At 48.3% G+C, this 19,626-nt stretch overlaps 1 protein-coding gene and 1 long non-coding RNA gene across 3 annotated transcripts in view; both read right to left on the bottom strand.

Annotated features, from left to right (window-relative positions):
• The window catches only part of LOC120910620 (zinc finger protein 850-like), a 32,559-nt gene that overhangs the window by 2,898 nt on the left and 10,035 nt on the right, over window positions 1-19,626 (bottom strand). Inside the window, exons 5-6 of the mRNA XM_040322374.1 lie at window positions 5,299-5,738; window positions 698-748 (exon numbers count right to left, since the gene is read on the bottom strand). Coding sequence (XP_040178308.1) covers window positions 698-748; window positions 5,299-5,738 — 491 coding nt within the window. The remainder of the gene's footprint in view (window positions 1-697; window positions 749-5,298; window positions 5,739-19,626) is intronic.
• LOC120909688 lies at window positions 2,638-17,560 on the bottom strand. 2 transcript variants are annotated; one of them, XR_005741349.1, is made up of 3 exons: window positions 17,286-17,560; window positions 3,444-3,550; window positions 2,638-2,659 (listed from the first exon to the last, which is right to left on the bottom strand). It is a non-coding gene; the product is annotated as an uncharacterized LOC120909688 (long non-coding RNA). The 2 variants fall into 2 exon arrangements; XR_005741350.1 differs by lacking the exon at window positions 17,286-17,560 and adding an exon at window positions 11,061-11,571.

The following is a 19,626-nucleotide window of genomic DNA, read 5'->3' as shown; positions in this document are numbered from 1 at the left end:
TTTTAATGTCCAGTCCTTATTTCAGTGAGACGTTTAATACAGTTTTATGGCAACAGACTCGTTTAACTACTCTATTCTACTCTGTCTTTTGCTGCCGTCACTTTTCTATGGTAACATTTTTCTAGAAGTCTGCTGGAAGAAGAGGGACCAACCTAAGAAAGTCTCAATCTGTGTTATCATTAGACATGTGCACTGCCGAATTTCCCAATTTTAATTTTCGAATTTCCGATTTTTGGAATTTTAATTTTCTAACTTTCTAAATTCGCTAATTCCGAAATTTCAGGATTTTCGAAGTTCAGAAATTCGAAAAGCCAAAATGTGAAATTTCGGAAATCCGCATTTTTGGAATTAACGAATTTGTCAAAATTAGTTAAACAAATTCGGAACCAAATAAATTGCACATGTCAAGTTAGTTATCATATCTGTGCTACTGTAACTAGGGGTAACACACAACCTAATACTGCCAGCTGAACCCCAGGACGGGTATCAGTACAGGGAGGGGACCATCATCAACCTATTATTGGCTGATATCACTCAGCTCCCCGCCCTACTCTGGACCAATCAGTGAGCAGTAACAGAGCAGAGATAAGAGAAGAATATATTATGGGTCACCTGTGCTGATCTCTGTAGGAGTGTCCTCCTCTATGAATGTCCTCGTCATTCCAGCCTCCTCCGTATATTGCTGATCATCCCTCACATACGTCTCTTCTACGTCACACTCAGTTTTCATGATCATCCGATCTTCACCCTAAACCAACAGAATGGCAGAAAATAACATCTGTAACATAGAAGTATTTATGATGTGAGATCACATAGAAAATATCATCTTGTAGAGTCCACACATCATCTCCACATGTCAGAGTGTTCAATCACTTTATGTTCCCGACCCTCAACTCCACCTACCTGATGATGGTGGGGGATGGTGTGACCTTCCTGTGCGGAATCCCCGGAATACAGAGGATGGGGACATCTCTCTGGTGGGTTCCTGGTATTAGGTGGCTCCATCATATCCTTGTGTCCTTCAGAAAGCTCCATCATCACCCCATACTCCTCATCCTCCTCCTTATACTCTTCATTAACTATACAATTGCTGAAGTTTCCACTCTAAATATATAAATAAATGAATTACAACAAAAAAGCTTGTGTATAAAATAAAATCATCAGCGATTCTTATGCCCCGTACACACGACCGGTTTTCCCGTCTGAAAGATGAAAGCTTTTTGTTGGGAATCCCGATGGCGTGTATGCTCCATCTGACTTTTTCCCATAAGAAACCACCCCCCCCCCCATCAGGAAAAAATCCTAGCGGAAAAAATGTATGCTTTTCCGACAGGAAAAAAATTACGCATGCTCGGAAACAATTTAATGCATGCTCGGAAGCATAGAACTTAATTTTGTCGGCCCAACGTACTCTTTTATGTCACCGCGTTCTTTGCAGTCAAAAGTTCACTGGACTTTTGTGTGACCGTGTGTATGCAAGGCAGGCTTGAGAGGAATTCCGTCGGAACCCCATCAGGTTTTTTTCCGACGGGAAAACCATTTGTGTGTCAGTCGCATAACTCCTCTACCTGATGATTGTGGGGGATGGTGTGCTCTTCCTGTGTGGAATCCCGGGAATACAGAGGACGGGGACATCTCTCTGGTGGGTTCCTGTAGCTGGATGACCCCACCATGGTGTCCTGGTACAGATCTTTGTGTTCTTTTAGAAACTCCTCCATCCCCCCATCCTCATCATCCTCCTCTTTTATCTCTTCTTTAATCTCAACTTTAGACTCTCTCAGATTTCCACTCTGAATATAGAATAAAAATGACATCAATGGTAACAATGCAGATAATGTACAGATCCTAATGATACTATCAGTGATTGTTCCTCATCTACCTGATTAGGATTTGCATAGTTATGACCTTCCTGTGAGGAATCCCCAGAATAAGGAGGACTTGGACATTTCTCTGGGGGATTTTTGTAGCTGGATGACTCCACCACGGTGTCCTGGTACAGATCTTTGTGCCCATTTGAAAACACTGACTCCTCCATCACTCCATCCTCCTCATCCTCCTCTTTTATCTCTTCTTTAATAATGGCCTGTGTGGAATCCCGGGAATACAGAGGACGGGGACATCTCTCTGGTGGGTTCCCATTACTGGATCCATCTGTAGGAAACACACACACTGACTGAATACATTGTTTCTATGTGTTTATCAGATGATGGGGGATCTAGGTGGAGCCTCCGTACTGCTCTCTCCTTTACAATAAAGTCTCCTCTTACCCGGTGATGTGAGGGGCGGCTGATTCTCCATCATGACGTCCTTGTAGAGATCCTTGTGTCCTTCTAGATTGTCCATCATGACGTCCTTGTAGAGATCCTTGTGTCCTTCTAAATACTCCCACTCCTCCATGGAGAAATAGACAGTGACATCCTGACACCTTATAGGAACCTGACCCACACAATGATACAGTCACCATCCAGACACACCCCTTGTCTGTTACTGGATAATGTCCCAGAATTCCCAGAATCCTCCTCACCTCTCCTGTCAGCAGCTCCATCATCTTCTTGGTGACTTCTAGAATCTTCTCCATGTTGTGTCTCTCGGGTTTTAGGGAGTCACATGGAGGCGCTGTGATGGTCATATGATCACCTGACTTCACAAGAGGAAATCTCTGTATTGGAGAACCAATAGGAATATCATGTTAGAATCCCAGAATCCTCCTCACCTCTCCGGTCAGGTCTGTGTTTTATTATTAGAGATAAGAGTGATGTCATGTGACCTCCCAGAATCCTCACCACCTCTCCGGTCAGGTCTGTGTTTTATTAATAGAGATAAGAGTGATGTCATGTGACCTCCCAGAATCCTCCTCACCTCTCCGGTCAGGTCTGTGTATTATTAATAGAGATAAGAGTGATGTCATGTGACCTCCCAGAATCCCCCTCACCTCACCGGTCAGGTCTGTGTTTTATTAATAGAGATAAGAGTGATGTCATGTGACCTCCCAGAATCCTCCTCACCTCTCCGGTCAGGTCTGTGTTTTATTAATAGCGATAAGAGTGATGTCATGTGACCTCCCAGAATCCTCCTCACCTCTCCGGTCAGGTCTGTGTTTTATTAATAGAGATAAGAGTGATGTCATGTGACCTCCCAGAATCCTCCTCACCTCTCCGGTCAGGTCTGTGTTTTATTAATAGAGATAAGAGTGATGTCATGTGACCTCCCAGAATCCTCCTCTCCTCTCTGGTCAGGTCTGTGTTTTATTAATAGAGATAAGAGTGATGTCATGTGACCTCCCAGAATCCTCCTCACCTCTCCGGTCAGGTCTGTGTTTTATTAATAGAGATAAGAGTGATGTCATGTGACCTCCCAGAATCCTCCTCACCTCTCCGGTCAGGTCCGTGTTTTATTAATAGAGATAAAAGTGATGTCATGTGATCTCCCAGAATCCTCCTCACCTCTCCGGTCAGCAGGTAGATGATCTCCAGGGTGAGGTTTAGTATCTTCTCAGTCATGTGAGTCCGGTCCTCCATCCTCACTGGTCATGTGATCTATGTCGTTTTCCCTGTAGACCAATAAATTATTTTTTAAATAAGCATTCTATTTAAGCACATCATTTATCTAAGGCACAAATAAAACGACATCTACAAACAGAGCTCCTGACCGACTGCAGGTGAACCTGTATTTCCCCATCCATGTTTTTTCTTCCCAGACTGACAACTACTCTGTCCTCCCTGTAATATGTTCCCTCTTCCACAATAGCGTCTTCTCTTTCTAAACTCTCATTTCTCTACCCATCTTCTCCAGCCCCAAAATACGCCCTTTCTTAACCAATGACACCTCAAATCAACAAATTCACTCCCAGCTTATCTCTCGTCTTGACTCCTGTAACTCCCTTCCATTGGCCGACCTCTACAGAGACTATCCCCCCTTCAGTCTATCATGAATGCTACCAGACTCATCCACCTTACCAACGGCTCAGTGTCCTCCACCCCTCTCTGCCAATCCCTCCAATGACTTCCATTCAGTGTCCTTCACCCCTCTCTGCCAATCCCTCCAATGACTTCCATTCAGTGTCCTTCACCCCTCTCTGCCAATCCCTCCAATGACTTCCATTCAGTGTCCTTCACCGCTCTCTGCCAATCCCTCCAATGACTTACATTTAGTGTCCTTCACCCCTCTCTGCCAATCCCCCCCAAAAAATATATTTCTCTTGTCGTCCATGGACGGACACAGCCTCTTAATTCTTCACACATGGGTTATGTTCCCTGTTTACAGGAGAGGACTAGGCAGAAACATGTTAGATATTCATATACATGTCATTTTTAACAGAGCTGAACAGCCCCGCCCAGGGGGCGGTCCCTCCGGACATAACCCTCCTCCCTGCAGCATGCAGCCTCCGTTTCATTCTGCCTAGCAAAGGAGAAGGAGAGCTGACTGCGCAGGCGCCATATAGAGCCGACTCGCAGGTCGGCTATTTACGGAAAACTGGTGACGTGCTTTATGCGCCATGGCAAGTTTTTCACAAGACGTCAATCTTCTAAGCTCTCTATAGGAACGCCCAGTCCCGCGGGAATCAGAACCCTGAAGCCTGGGTGAAAATAACAATTAAACGGTACGTACTGCAAAAAAAAAAAAAATACCAGCATACTGTACATGTCGTTAGTATGCTGGATGTAATGTTAGATAATTGTTTTAAGGTGAACCTCCACTTTAAAGCGGGGGTTCACCCTAGCATAAAATTTGGCATAGTAGCGCGAGCTACAGTATGCCTGTATTTATTTTTTTAGCCCGGTACTCACTGTGCAATCGTATATAGAAGATTCCGACTCCCCGCGGGGAATGGGCGTTCCTATCCAGAGGGAAGGTGATTGACGGCCGGCTCTGGCACGTCACGCTTCTCCGGAAATAGCCGAAATAGGACTTGGCTCTTCACGGCGCCTGCACATAGTCTGTGCGCAGGCGCCGTATAGCGCCGTGAAGAGCCGAGACCTACTCCGGCTGTCTTCGGGGAGCGTGACGTGCCAGAGCCGGCCGTCAATCACCTTCCCTCTGGATAGGAACGCCCATTCCCCGCGGGGAGTCGGAATCTTCTATATACGATTGCACAGTGAGTACCGGGCTAAAAAAATAAATACAGGCATACTGTAGCTCGCGCTACTATGCCGAATTTTATGCTAAAATGTTGTTATGGAGGGTGTACCACCGCTTTAAGTCTAGGCTATCTGGAGGCAATGGATTCCCTTGCCCCTGTCCGCTTGTCCTCCCCTGGGGTAAGGGACTTCTATCAAGGGGTATTCCTCACCTCTATACCACACCATACCTCATAGGAGGTTTACTTAATCTCTTGGACCCTGCTGGGGCACCCAGTGCATGGATTATGGCGTTGGTTAAAGTTTCAAGGATCGATCTGTTCATCTCTGAGGCTATGCTACTATCTGGAGAGTTTAAGGAAGTAGGATTGGGGTCTTGGCCAGAGGCGGTTCCTCTGACAGGGGTGGATGTCACAGGGAGGGTGGTACTCTGGGAAGTGGCTTGCACCTGAGGGGGAGGGCTAATATAAGGAGGTGGTCTTTGGGTGCAACAAATGAAATCATCCTCTTTGTCCACTAGGGGCATTTGGGCTTGGTATTTTTCTTTTGTCCTCTTTCCCTGTGCTCTGATCCTAGCGTCTTCAAGCCAGTGTTCTGCCATTTCTAACCCATAACTTTTTTGGTCTCTAGGACCTAACAATCTAAGTTTATCCACCAAATCTTGACATCCGTTTTACAGTTAATTTACCATTTAATCCAAATTTTGTTTCCCATTTAGCACAGTACTGAACAGATTTAGGTTCTATACTATGCATACATTTCTAATCTCCTTCAAACAGCACTACTAGGAACACAACAGCAACTTACAACCCATGGCAATGGACACCTTTTAAAGTTTTTCCTTGTCTCATATCCAGCAATCCTCATTAATAATTCTACAACATTCTGTCCACTTTCTTCATAATGCAATTCACTTTTCATGTTCTTTTAACCACTTCAATACCGGCCCATAGTCATATGACGTCCACAGAGGGGATCTCCCATCCCGGGTGGACGTCTTATGAAGTCCTGGGCTTTGTGGGGGGATATCTGAATGATGCCTGCACCTAGAGGCATCGTTCAGATATCCTTCTCTTCTGCCGGCGATTCCGTGCAACATAAGAATGATCATAGCGGCGGTTCCGCCGCTTGATCGTTCTTATAGGCGGCGGGAGGGGACACCCCCCCTCCCGCCGCCATCCGGTGCTTCTCCGGGCTCTCCTGTGCCATCGGGGGCCCGGAGAAAGAATCGTCCGGCGCTGGCAGGAAGCATAGAGATGACTGGTGACCAGATGGTCACCAGTCATCTCTATGACCGTCGGAGGACCCGGGCGCGATGTGATGACATCACGCCCGGGTCCCCGTAAGTAAACAAAGCCGCGATTGTGGCTACTAAGCAAAACTAATCATGAGATCGGTGACATTTTTTTTCACCGATCTCGTGCTTTCCAGCCTGGAGGAGAGATGTGAGATCTTATTGACCCCGCATCTCTCCATAAAGAGGACCTGTCACACACATTCCTATTACAAGGGATGTTTACATTCCTTGTAATAGGAATAAAAGTGATAAAAAAAAAAAACGCCCCTGTCCCCGGTAGCTCGCGCGCAGAAGCGAACGCACACGCAAGTCCCGCCGACATATGTAAACGCCGTTTAAACCACATATGTGAGGTATTGACCTCCTCTGTAAATCTAAACTGGTAACCTGTAAAAATGTTCAAAGCGTTGCCTATGAAGATTTTTAAGTACCGAAGTTTGGCGCCATTCCATGTGCAATTTTAAAGCGTGACATGTTAGGCATCTATTTACTCGGTGTAACATAATCTTTTTCTATTTTACAAAAAAATTGGGCTAACTTTACTGTTTTGTTATTTTTTTGAATTCATGAAACAATTTTGTTCAAAAAAAAAGGCGTTTGAAAAATTATTGTGCAAATACCGTGCAAGATAAAACGTTTCAATGACCGTCGTTTTATTCCCTAGGGTGTCTGCTAAAAAAAAACATATATAATGTTTGGGGGTTCTGCGTATTTTTCTAGCAAAAAAATTAGGATTTGTACATGTAGGAGAGAAGTGCCAGAATAGGCCCGGTATGGATGTGTGTATAAAAGCCCGGTATTGAAGGGGTTAATTAAACCATTTCCTCTTATAAATAAACTCGCCTTTCTCCACTTTCATGTTCAGTAGCCTAGAATGGAGAGCTTTTAAATAATTATAATAATCATGGCTACCTTTTGCTTTCTTTGTTTTAAAACGAATCCTAGAGTTGCATAACAAAAACTAACAATTTTAACTAGGATTTCACGTCGCCACATAATTAAACATTTCTTGGATATTCAGAACTATCTGGCTGCTTTACACAGGAATTTGAAGGGAGGGGGAGGAAACTGCAAAAGATAGCAGGCTCGTCTCATCAGTTTTCTGCTTCTCAAACATTTCTTAAACATTTATAGAACAATGGCATTGCCTGGTCTTATGCCGCGTACACACGATCATTTTTCGGCATGAAAATAAACGTAGGCCCGGATTCTTAGAGGACTTACGACGGCGTAGCGCCATGTACGCCGGCGTAAGTCCGAATCCGAGCCGTCGTATCTATGCGCCTGATTCTTAGAATCAGTTACGCATAGATTTCTATTCTATCCGACCGGCGTAAGTGTCTTACGCCGTCGGAGCTTAAGTGCATTTTTACGTTGGCCGCTAGGGTGCGTGTAAGCTGATTTACGCGTCGAAATATGTAAATCAGTTAGATACGCGAATTCACGAACGTACGCCCGGCCGACGCAGTACAGATACGCCGTTTACGTTAGGCTTTTCCCGGCGTAAAGTTACACTTCTATTATATGAGGCATAACTGCGGCGTACCAATGTTAAGTATGGCCGTCGTTCCCGTGTCGAAATGTGAACATTTTACGCTGTTTGCGTAAGTCGTCCGTGAATGGGGCTGGACGTCATTTACGTACACGTCGAAACCAATACGTCCTTGCGGCATACTTTGCCGCAAAGCACACTGGGATATTCCAAGGACAGCGCATGCGCCGTAAGTGCAAAACGTCAATCACGTCGGGTCACAGCACATTCACATAAAACACGCCCCCCTGTTCAATATTTGAATTAGGTGGGCTTATGCCGGCCGATTTACGCTACGCCGCCGCAACTTACGGAGCAAGTGCTTTGAGAATACAGCACTTGCCCGTCTGAGTTGCGGAGGCGTAACGTAAATCGGATACGTTACGCCCGGGCAAAGTTACGCGGATCTACCTGAATCTGGCCCGTTTGTTTTTAAAAATGTCCAAAAAACAAAGTTTTTACAACTTCATCATGAAAAACGACGTTGCCCTCACACCATCGTTTTTAAAAAATGATGAACAAAGCGCGGTGACGTACAACACGTACGACGGCACTCTAAAGGGGAAGTTCTATTCGTCTTTGGGCTGCTTTAGCTGATTCCGTGTTAGTAAAAGACGATTTGCGCTTTTCTGTCTGTTACAGCGTGATGAATGTGCTTACTCCATTATGAACGGTAGTTTTACCAGAACGAGCGCTCCCGTCTCATAACTTGCTTCTGAGCAATCCGCAGGTTTAAAACGTTGTTTTTGCCCACACTCAATCATTTTTTACAACCCGAAAAATGTCATTTTTTTAAAACGACGTTAAAAAATGCAGCATGTTCGAATTTTTTTTTGTTGTTTTTCAGAAGCCGAAAAACGATGTGAAGCCCACACATCATCATTTTAAATGAAGTTTTTAAAAACGTTGTTTTTTTCATGCCGAAAAATGATCGTGTGTATGTGGCATCAGGCCTCGTACACACCACTCAACATGTCCGATGAAAATGGTCCGCGGACATGTCTGATGAGTCGTACTGACCATCGGACATGTCCGACGGACAGGCTTCCAGCGGACAAGTTTCTTAGCATGCTAAGAAACTTTTATCCGCTGGAAACCTGTCCGCTAGGCCGGGAAACTGTCCGGTCGGCCCTACACACGACCGAACATGTCCGACGGACCAGTTTCAGTGGACATGTTCGGTCGTGTGTACAAGGCCTCAGATATTCAGAACTATCTGGCTGCTCTAAACAGGAATTTGAAGGGAGGGGGAGGAAACTGCAAAAGATAGCAGGCTCGTCGCATTAGTTTTCTGCTTCTCAAACATTTCCTAAACATTTATATAACAATGGCATTGTCTGGTCTAATTCTCTAACTTTGATAGGCTCATAATTAGTTAGTTTCATCACGTTGCATACTTTCAAAAATACATACATTTTTAATCAACTCTGTCATTAAAATTAAACCCAAATTGATCATAACTCCTTCTGTTGGTATTCGCATTTATAATTGTCGGCTCTATTATTTCTGCAACAGGTAAAAGGAGTTATTTGGCTCAAACTGTGTAACATCGGCATTACTCTTCACCATATCATCAACAGAAAGGTTAAACATAAGAAAGAAGAAACTAAAACACACACAGGGCCAGATTCTCGTACATCCGCGTATCTTTCCGCGGGCGTAACGTATCCAATTTACGTTACGCCTCCGCAAATTAGACGGGCAAGTGCTGTATTCTCAAAGCACTTGCTCCGTAAGTTGCGGCGGCGTAGCGTAAATCGCCCGGCGTAAGCCCGCCTAATTAAAATTTGGAACAGGGGGGCGTGTTTTATGTAAAATATCCCTGACCCGACGTGATTGACGTTTTTCACGAACGGCGCATGCGCCGTCCGTGGACATATCCCAGTGTGCATTGCTCCAAATACGCCGCAAGGACGTATTGGTTTTGACGTGAACGAAAATGACGTCCAGCCCCATTCACGGACGACTTGCGCAAACGACGTAAAATATTCAAAATTCGATGCGGGAACGACGTCCATACTTAACATTGGTACGCCGCATGTAGGCCACCATATAGCAGGGGTAACTTTACGCCGGGAAAAGCCTAACGTAAACGGCGTATCTGTACTGCGTCGGCCGGGCGTACGTAACGTGAATTCGCGTATCTAGCTGATTTACATATTTCTAAGCGTAAATTAGCGCACACGCCCCTAGCGGCCAGCGTAAATATGCAGTTACGATCCGACGGCGTAAGAGACTTACGCCGGTCGGATCTAATAGAAATCTATGCGTAACTGATTCTATGAATCAGGCGCATAGATACGACGGCACAACTCAGAGATACGCCGTCGTATCTCCTCTGTGAATCTGGGCCACACAGAATAGGGTTAACTTTGGGGTCTTCCTAGGCCCAGTACACACGACCAAACATGTCTGCTGAAACTGGTCCGCGAACCAGTTTCAGCAGACATGTTCGGTCGTCTGTACAGCCGAGCGGACAGGATTCCAGCGTACATTTGCCCGCCAGACCGTTTTCGAGCAGACAAATGTTTCTAAACATTCTGGAATCCTGTCCGTCGGACATGTTCGGTCGTCTGTACAGACTTACCGTACATGTCCGAGCGGCCGCCATCCCTCGCATGCGTCGAATGACTTTGACGCATGTGTGGAAGCATTGAACTTCCAGGGCCGCGCACGTCGCCGCGTCATTGTCGCGGCCTCGTCACCGCGTATCGTGTACGCGCGGATTTCTGTATGATGGTGTGTACAGCCATCATACAGAAATCTCTGGGCGGGCATGTACGCTGAAAACGGTCCGGCGGACCGTTTTCATCGTACATGTGTGCCCGGGTGTACGGGGCCCTAGATCACTCCGCCAACTAGCGCTTAAAAACCATCAAACATTCAACCTCCTACGACATCAGGCAATCAACCTCTGACGTTTTTGGTATACCACAAATCTTTTTTTTTTATCTGTCCGGACAGTGGGTGACGTCTATTTTACCTTAGGCAACGTCCCCAAATGCCTCTGTCTTCGACTATTGGATTACCGAGATTATTATACGATCAATGCCAATGTCGCTACCACAATTCATACGCAAAACACAAACAAACCAGAGACAAGAAAAAGAGAAGAGACTTAGAAAAGAATGAGAAGCAATGTAAATGATCTTACCCTCTCAAACACCAGAAGACTAAGTCAATTCAGGTTCAGAACCAGATGGTGGATTTGGGTCAAATCCGGCGCCAAGCAGTCCCTGTTTAATACGAACGTGAGTGGGGTTTCTCAGTGAGCTTTTGAGGTCCAATACTCACTGGATTCTGTCGGTATCGGTGTCAACCCAAGGGCTCCATCCATTGATTTTCGCTCGGAGGACCAAAATGTTATGTTATTTCTTTCCTTGTAATCAATCGAAATCCAGGTGTTTGAAAGTGAAGATCATTTAATCCAAAATGCAGTAATACATTTTAGTGATGCTTACAAGGTGAGAGAAAAGGCAAAAGAGAGAGAGAAGAAGGGAGCCCCCTCCTTCTCATCCTTACAGTGAAACAACGATAACACTTCTTATTGGCTGAATTAGCTAAGGAAGATCTGTCTGTACCTGGCACAGACTGGCACTTTATTACCAGACAGAGCTTCCTGCACAATCTGTTATCTATATATTACGTATGAGGTTAGTCAGAACAAAAGAATGTAACATGTGCTCGGAAGCCATGTTGGAAGAATGAGTGTCAGCTCTGTTTTAAATAGACACACAAATAAAACTTTTCTAACACTCCTCCGGTGCGGTGAGTCCCCTGGGTAACCCCTCCCCCCCCCCCCCCGGTCAGCGCAGCAGGAGTGGTGGGTTTGTTTCTGAACTGGGCCCTGGGAGTTTTGTTTTTTTCCTAAAATATAGAGTAGGTATCTGGTCCTCCTTCCCCCAGCATGATAGAGGCGGCAGCTGGTACTTCTGCTCCTGCACTCACAATAGACTCAGGTAGAATCGCGCAATATTTGCGTGGGCAAAGAGCAAAAATTTTTCTCTGCGCCCACGCAAATATTGTGCTTTGCCCGCGATTCACGGAGCAGTTGCTCCGTAAATTGCGCGGGCGATATGCTAAATAGCCCTGCGTAAGGGCGCCTAATGTAAATGATCCAGCCGGGGGCGGGAATCATTTAAATTAGGCGCGCTCCCGCGCCGAGCGAACAGCGCATGCTCCGTCGGGAAACTTTCCCGACGTGCATTGCGGCAAATGACGTCGCAAGGACGTCATTTGCTTCTAAGTGAACGTGAATGGCGTCCAGCGCCATTCACGGTTCACTTACGTAAACGACGTAAAATTTGAACGTCGCGAGCGGGAAGCGCAGCTATACTTTAGCATTGGTTGCGCCTGCTATTAGCAGGAGCAGCCTTATGCTAAAGTGGCCGTACGGAAACTCCGTACCTTGCGTGCGCAGGGCCCGCGCAACTTTTGTGAATCGGTGGTAGTTTGCAATTTGCATACTATACGCCGATCACAATGGCCGTGCCCCCTAGCGGCCAACGCAAGTATGCAGCCTGGGATGTGAAGGCATAAGGAGGCTTATGTCTGTCACATCCTAGGCTGCAGTCGGTGTAACGAGGTTCCTGAATCAGGAGCACTCGTTACACCGGAGCAAGTAAGCCCTTGCGCCGCGCAACCTATGGTTGCGCGGGCGCAAGTGCTTCTTGAATCTGGCCCTTTGTCGGCAGTCCTGGAGACATTTGTTGCCAGGGTGGAAGCGGCGTGCGGCGGTAAAAAGCGCCCCCTCCCTCCGCTATCCCCTGGGGAATGTTCAGATTCAGACCAGGATCCGGTTGCGGCTCAGGTGCCTGGTTCTGTTTTGTCTGAAGACCCGGACCAGGACCTTCCTTGTGAGGAAGAACCTTTAACTGGGTCGGGGCATGATAAGGCACTTGTCAGGGAACTTATCAATGCTGTAAGGGACTCCCTTAAGCTGGGTAGTGCAGCTGAGGTATCCACTGAGGGCTCGGTCTCCTTTGGGTCACACAAATCAGACCGCTCTATTAAGGTTTTTCCTTATGTGTCTTTCTTTGATAAATTCATTGATGCGGAATGGGAAAAGCCGCAGAAGGCTTTTGTAGTCCCTCACCGCCTGGCGGTTCGGTACCCTTTTGAGGAGAACCTTTTTAAAAAGTGGACTTCTCCTCCGGTGGTGGACCCTCCGGTTGCCTGGTTAAACAAGGTGACCACTCTCCCTATAGAGGGAACCCCTGCTTTTAAGGATCATTCTGATAGAAGATCCAAAGCACTGACCCGTTCCATGTTTACCATGCTGGGGTCTGCCTTGCGGCCTCTACCCTGGTGTCTCAGACACTTACTGAGTGGGCAAAAGTTTTGCGCCAGACCGCGGAGGAGCACCAACTCCCATCCGAAGTTATTCGACTGGCTGACCAGCTGGTCCAGGGCCTTGTCTATGTTTGTGATGCTTCACTAGATGCAGCACCCTTGATATCCAGAGCTTCTGTTTTGGCGGTGGTTTTACGCCGCCTGCTTTGGCTGAAATGCTGGTCTGCGGACCAGGCCTCTAAGAAAGCCCTGGCGGATTTACCCTTCAAGGGTGGGAGGCTTTTTGGGTCTTCACTGGATGATATTATCAAGGATGTCACGGGAGGGAAGAGCACTCTTCTTCCTCAGTCCTCCAAGAGGAAGGAACCCCTCTGTAAGCCGGGTCCTTCCTTTCCCACACAGAAGCGGTATTTTCGGCAGTCAGGGCCCGCAGGTAAACCCTCCCAGACCGACAAGGCCTCAACTGGGGGACAGAAACGTCCCTGGGTGCGGAAGCTGAACAAGCCGGCACCAAAGCCCGCAACTGCATGAAGGCCTGCCTCCGCCCGACTCATGGGTGGGGGGACGGCTTCACGGGTTCACGACTCGGTGGACCTTTCTGCTCTCCGACCAATGGGTCTGCGAGGTGGTCTCTTCGGGGTACAAGATAGTTTCTTTCCTATCCCCCGAACAGATTCTTTCCCTCAAGTCTCCCTCTCCAACCGTCTCGTCGGGCTGCCCTGTTGGGGGCAGTAAGGGACTTGCTAGGTTGTGGAGTAATTTTACCCGTTCCGCAGGACGAGAGGTTTCAGAGTTTTTATTCGAATCTGTTTGTGGTCCCGAAGAAGGACAGGGTCCGCCCGATCCTGGACCTCAAGGCTTTGAATGTCTTCGTGAAAGTAAGGAAGTTCCACATGGAATCGATTAGCTCGGTGGTAGCTCCAATTCATCCGGGGGACTTTCTGGCGTCCTTGGACATCAAGGACGCATACTTACATGTCCCAATCTGCGCAAGTCACCAGAGGTTTCTGCGTTTTGTAATCGGGGAGGATCACTATCAGTTTGTGGCCCTCCCTTTTGGCCTGGCTTCAGCACCAAGAGTTTTCACCAAGGTGCTCGCGCCGATCCTAGCTTTGCTGAGACAGCGAGGCATTGCCATCGTGGGCTACTTAGACAATCTTCTTCTGAGAGCAGCTTCTGGCTCAAAATTAAGGGAGGACCTGTCTATAATCAGCCAGACCCTCCAAAAATTCGGGTGGGCCTTAAACATTCAGAAGTCGGTCCTGGTTCCGACTCAGCGTTTGGAATATCTGGGGTTGATTCTGGAATATCTGGGGTTGATTCTGGACTCCTCGGAAGCGAGGGTTTTTCTACCCCTGGAAAAATTGCAGACGCTCCAGTCTGCTGTGGGAGTTTTGACGTCCCGCAAATGGTCGTCTCTCCGATTTTGTATGCGAGTTCTGGGCCTCATGGTGGCCTTGTTCGAGGCTGTACCGTACGCCCAGTTCCACACTCGAGTACTACAGAGGGACATCCTGTCCAAGTGGAACAGATCCCCATCGTCGCTGGATCGCCAGATTCAGGTCAGGGCTTCTCTGAATTGGTGGCTGAGATCCCCGGCTCTTCGGGCAGGGAAGTCCTTTCTCCCCTTTCAGTGGACGGTGGTTACGACGGACGCCAGCCTCTCGGGCATGGGGGTCCAGTCGGCCCAGGGTCGTTGGACTCTAGAAGAGTCCCGTCTGCCGATCAATGTCTTGGAACTTCGGGCAATCAGGATATGCCTCTCCTCATGGTCAAGAAGGTTGCAAGGCCACCCAATCAGGATCCAGTCGGACAACGCCACGGCGGTGGCTTATATCAACCATCAGGGGGGAACCCGGAGCTCGGCTGCAGCGTCCGAGGTCGCTCACATCCTAAGGTGGGCAGAAAGAAGTGTGCCAACTCTATCAGCCGTCTACATTCCAGGCGTGGAGAACTGGCAGGCAGACTACCTGAGTCGCCAGATGCTGGACCAGGGAGAATTGCATCAGGAGGTGTTTCAACTCCTTTGCAGGAGATGGGGAACACCGGATGTGGATCTCCTGGCCTCTCGCCTCAACCACAAGGTGTCGAGGTTCGTGGCCAGGTCCAGGGATCCCTGGGCGGACACGTTGGTAGCCCCGTGGGGTCAGTATCGATTAATCTATGCCTTTCCCCCACTGAAGTTGCTTCCTCGACTGCTCCGCAGAGTGGAGGCCGAGGAGATCCCGATGATTCTAATCACCCCGGATTTGCCCCGGCATCCTTGGTACGCCGATCGTGTGTGCCTAGTGGCGGATGCGCCTTGGCGGCTGCCAATGCGGGAGGACCTTCTGTCACAGGGTCCTATACTCCATCCTGCTTTACAGTCGCTGGCTTATACGGCATGGCTATTGAAAGCCAGGTTCTAAGGGACCGAGGTCTTTCCGACTCTGTCATTCCAACTATGCTGCGGGCTCGGAAGTCTTCTTCGAGGAAGATTTACCACCGCACTTGGAAGGCCTACATCTCTATGTGCGAAGAGATGGGTTGGTGTCCACGGACGTATTTGGTATCCAGAATCCTGCTGTTTTTACAGCGTGACATGGATCAGAAGCTTGCCTAAGCACCATTAAGGGTCAGATTTCAGCCTTGGCTGTGTTCTTTCATCAGCCTTTGGCGGCCCATTCTCTGGTGGGTACCTTTGTGAAGGGGGTTCGTCATATACTTCCCCCTCTTAGAACACCTCTTCCCCCATGGGATTTGAATCTGGTGCTCTCGGTTCTTCAGAAACCTCCCTTTTAGGACATCAGAGAGATTCCTCTCAACGTTTTCTCAGAAGGTGGCCATTACGTCTGTCAGATGGGTTTCTGAGCTGGCGACCTTGTCCTGCAAGTCGCCATACTTGGTCCTCCATAAGGATAAGGCGGTGTTACGTCCGCGACCTTCCTTTCTTCCGAAGGTGGTTTCATCTTAACAAGGACATTGTGCTTCCGTCCTTGGCTAGTGCATGCTACGGAGGTCGCACTTCATTCCTTAGACATGGTACGTGCTCTGCGGGTGTACCTGTCGGCTACAGCTCAGTTTCAGGGGTCTGACTCGCTTTTTGTGTTGGTATCTGGTCCACAAAGGGGCCTGGCGGTCTGGTCAGCCACCATTTCTCGGTGGATCAGACAGACTGTCATACAGGCTTATGCTCTTAGGGGGCGGGCGCCCCACTTTCTGGTCACGTTCCATTCGACCAGGGCAATTGGTGCTTCCTGGGCTTTCCGATATCAAGCGTCTGTCTTACAGGTGTGTAAAGCGGCGACTTGATCATCCGTTCACACTTTCTCAAAATTTTACAAGGTTGATGTGAGTGCATCTTCAGATGCTTCCTTCGGCTGCAAGGGTTTGAAGGTGGCTGTCTAAAGTTGCATCTCCTCCGTTGAGGAGCTCTGCCTGTTTGGGGTGAACTTGTGTGTTTTTTTGACTGATACTGTTCCCACCCCTCATTTTTTTTACACTGCTTGGGGACGTCCCACTTGTCAAGAATTAAGAGGCTGTGTCCGTCCATGGACGACAAGAGAAAATAGAATTTTTTGTACTCACCGTAAAACTATTTTCTTTGTCGTCCATGGACGGACACAGCACCCACCCCTTCTTTTTAGGTTTGTACTGCTTGTTACGAACTGAGGCTGCAGGGAGGAGGGTTATGTCCGGAGGGACCGCCCCCTGGGCGGGCTGTTCAGCTCTGTTTAAAATGACATGTATAGGAATATCTAACATGTTTCTGCCTAGTCCTCTCCTGTAAACAGAGAACATATCCCATTTGTCAAGAATTAAGAGGCTGTGTCCGTCCATGGACGACAAAGAAAAGGATTTTACGGTGAGTACAAAAAATCCTATGTATATAAACAACCACATAGAAAGCCATCCACAGTTCTGCCCCGAGCTACATCACCAATTTCATCTCAATTTATCACCCAAACTGTTCTCTCATCCCAAGACCTCCTGCTCTCTATCTCCCTCATTACTTCCTCCCATGTTCACCTCTGAGACTTCTCCAGAGCCTCCCCCATCCTCTAGAACTCCCAATCCTGATCTGCGAAAATAAATAAGATCTTATTACCTCCTCTGCTGCCAATGTCGGCAATGTCTTCTCTCTATTTCCTGCCGACTCACCTCTCACCTGGAATTTCCTGTTTATACCTGACATCACATCCTGTCCTCCATGGAGACTTCCTATCTGGGCAGAAGTGAGATCACTACCTTGTGGAGCTCAGAGGAACTGCAGCCCCAAAAAAACTCTCCCTGATTTGGAGCAATGTTCCTCTGTTCCTCCTCATTTTAGTCTGCTCTATATAGATTAGGGTTGTCCCGATACCGATACTAGTATCGGTACCGATACCAAGCATTTGCCCGAGTACTTGTACTCGGGCAAATGCTCCGATGCTTCACCCGATACCTGGACAGTCAGGGTGATCAGTGCTGTGGGGGAGTTACAAGCACCGATCACAGCTGACTGTCCTTGTATCCTCCTCCAGCCCCCCTCCATTCTGCTGCTGTCTCCCTCCGTGTCCCCCTCTGTGCTGCCGTCTACCTCCATGCTGCCATCTCCCTCCGGGTTTCCCCTCATACTGCCATCTCACTCAGTGTCCCCCTCCGTGCTGCCGTTACGGTGACCACGAGTCACACACAAATCTGATGCCATCTAGAAGCTGCAGGTGGCTGCCCAGTGCCCAACCCGAGTCCCGCTGCGCAGCTCATTGCCCGACTTCTCCTCCTCAGTTCCGCGGCCCGAGCCACCTGACTGTCTGCAGCCTGGACCAGGGAACGAACATAGACCAGCGCTCAGTCAACCGCTCACCACACAAGACAAGTCCAGCAGCCAGCTTAGAAGGTGAGCAAATTAATTTGGAGCAGCCGGGTCAGGTGACAAGTCGGGGCACTAAGGCTGCTGGGTACAGTACAGTGATAAATGAGGCTGACAAAGTGGGGCCCAGCCCGGGGGGGGGCAATAAAAAATGTAGTCTCCCCGACCCCCACTTGTCAGCCTAATTTATTACTGTCCCCAGACCCCCACTTGTCAGCTTCATGTATCACAGTAATACATGAAGCTGACAAGTGGGGTGCAGACTAACCAGCTACCTAAACATTGTTGGTGACCAAGTACAACCCTTCATGGAAACAGTATTCCCTGATGTCAGCGGAAGTTCAAGAATGGTTGGAGGAGAATAACAAGTTTGAGGTGTTGACTTGGCCTCAAATTCTCCTGATCTCAATCCATTGAGCATCTGTGGGGTGTGCTAGAAAAAAGTCCGGTGCATGGAGGCCCTACCTCGAAACTTACATGTGGTGATGTGGATGGAGGTGGTGATGGTGATGTGGATGGAGGTGGTGATGGTGATGTGGATGGAGGTGGTGATGTGGTTGGAGGTGGTGATGGCGATGTGGTTGGTGATGGCGATGTGGTTGGTGATGGCGATGTGGATGGAGGTGGTGATGTGGTTGGAGGTGGTGGTGGTGGTGATGTGGTTGGAGGTGGTGATGATGATGTGGATGGAGGTGGTGATGATGATGTGGATGGAGGTGGTGATGATGATGTGGATGGAGGTGGTGATGGTGATGGGGGTGGTGATGGTGATGTGGTTGGAGGTGGTGATGGTGATGTGGTTGGAGGTGGTGATTGTGATGTGGATGGAGGTGGTGATGGTGATGTGGTTGGTGATGTGGATGGAGGTGGTGATGTGGTTGGAGGTGGTGATGGTGATGTGGATGGAGGTGGTGATGGTAATGTGGATGGAGGTGGTGATGGTAATGTGGTTGGAGGTGGTGACGGTGATGTGGATGGAGGTGGTGATGGTGATGTGGATGGAGGTGGTGATGGTGATGTGGTTGGAGGTGGTGATGGTGATGTGGATGGAGGTGGTGATGTGGATGGAGGTGGTGATGTGGATGTGGTTGGAGGTGGTGATGTGGTTGGAGGTTGTGATGGTGATGTGGTTGGAGGTGGTGATGTGGATGGAGGTAGTGATGTGGTTGGAGGTGGTGATGGTGATGTGGTTGAAGGTGGTGATGGTGATGTGGATGGAGGTGGTGATGATGATGTGGATGGAGGTGGTGATGATGATGTGGATGGAGGTGGTGATGTGGATGGAGGTGGTGATGTGGTTGGAGGTGGTGATGTGGTTGGAGGTTGTGATGGAAATGTGGGTGGAGGTGGTGATGGTGATGTGGATGGTGATGGTGATGTGGATGGTGATGGTGATGTGGATGGAGGTGGTGATGTGGATGGAGGTGGTGATGATGTGGTTGGAGGTGGTGATGGTGATGTGGATGGAGGTGGTGATGGTGCGGAGGAGGAATTACGGGAGGAATGATAGACGGGTCTATGAACTTATCATTGGAGTCTCCTACAGACGTCCTGAGATTTATGAGAAGGGACAACCTGGTAAAACAAAAACTTCTAA

This window comes from Rana temporaria, chromosome 8 (assembly GCF_905171775.1).
Source record: "Rana temporaria chromosome 8, aRanTem1.1, whole genome shotgun sequence".
Lineage (NCBI taxonomy): Eukaryota > Metazoa > Chordata > Amphibia > Anura > Ranidae > Rana > Rana temporaria.
The sequence above is the reverse complement of the archived record's forward strand: the minus strand, read 5'-3'. Positions and strand labels throughout refer to the sequence as shown.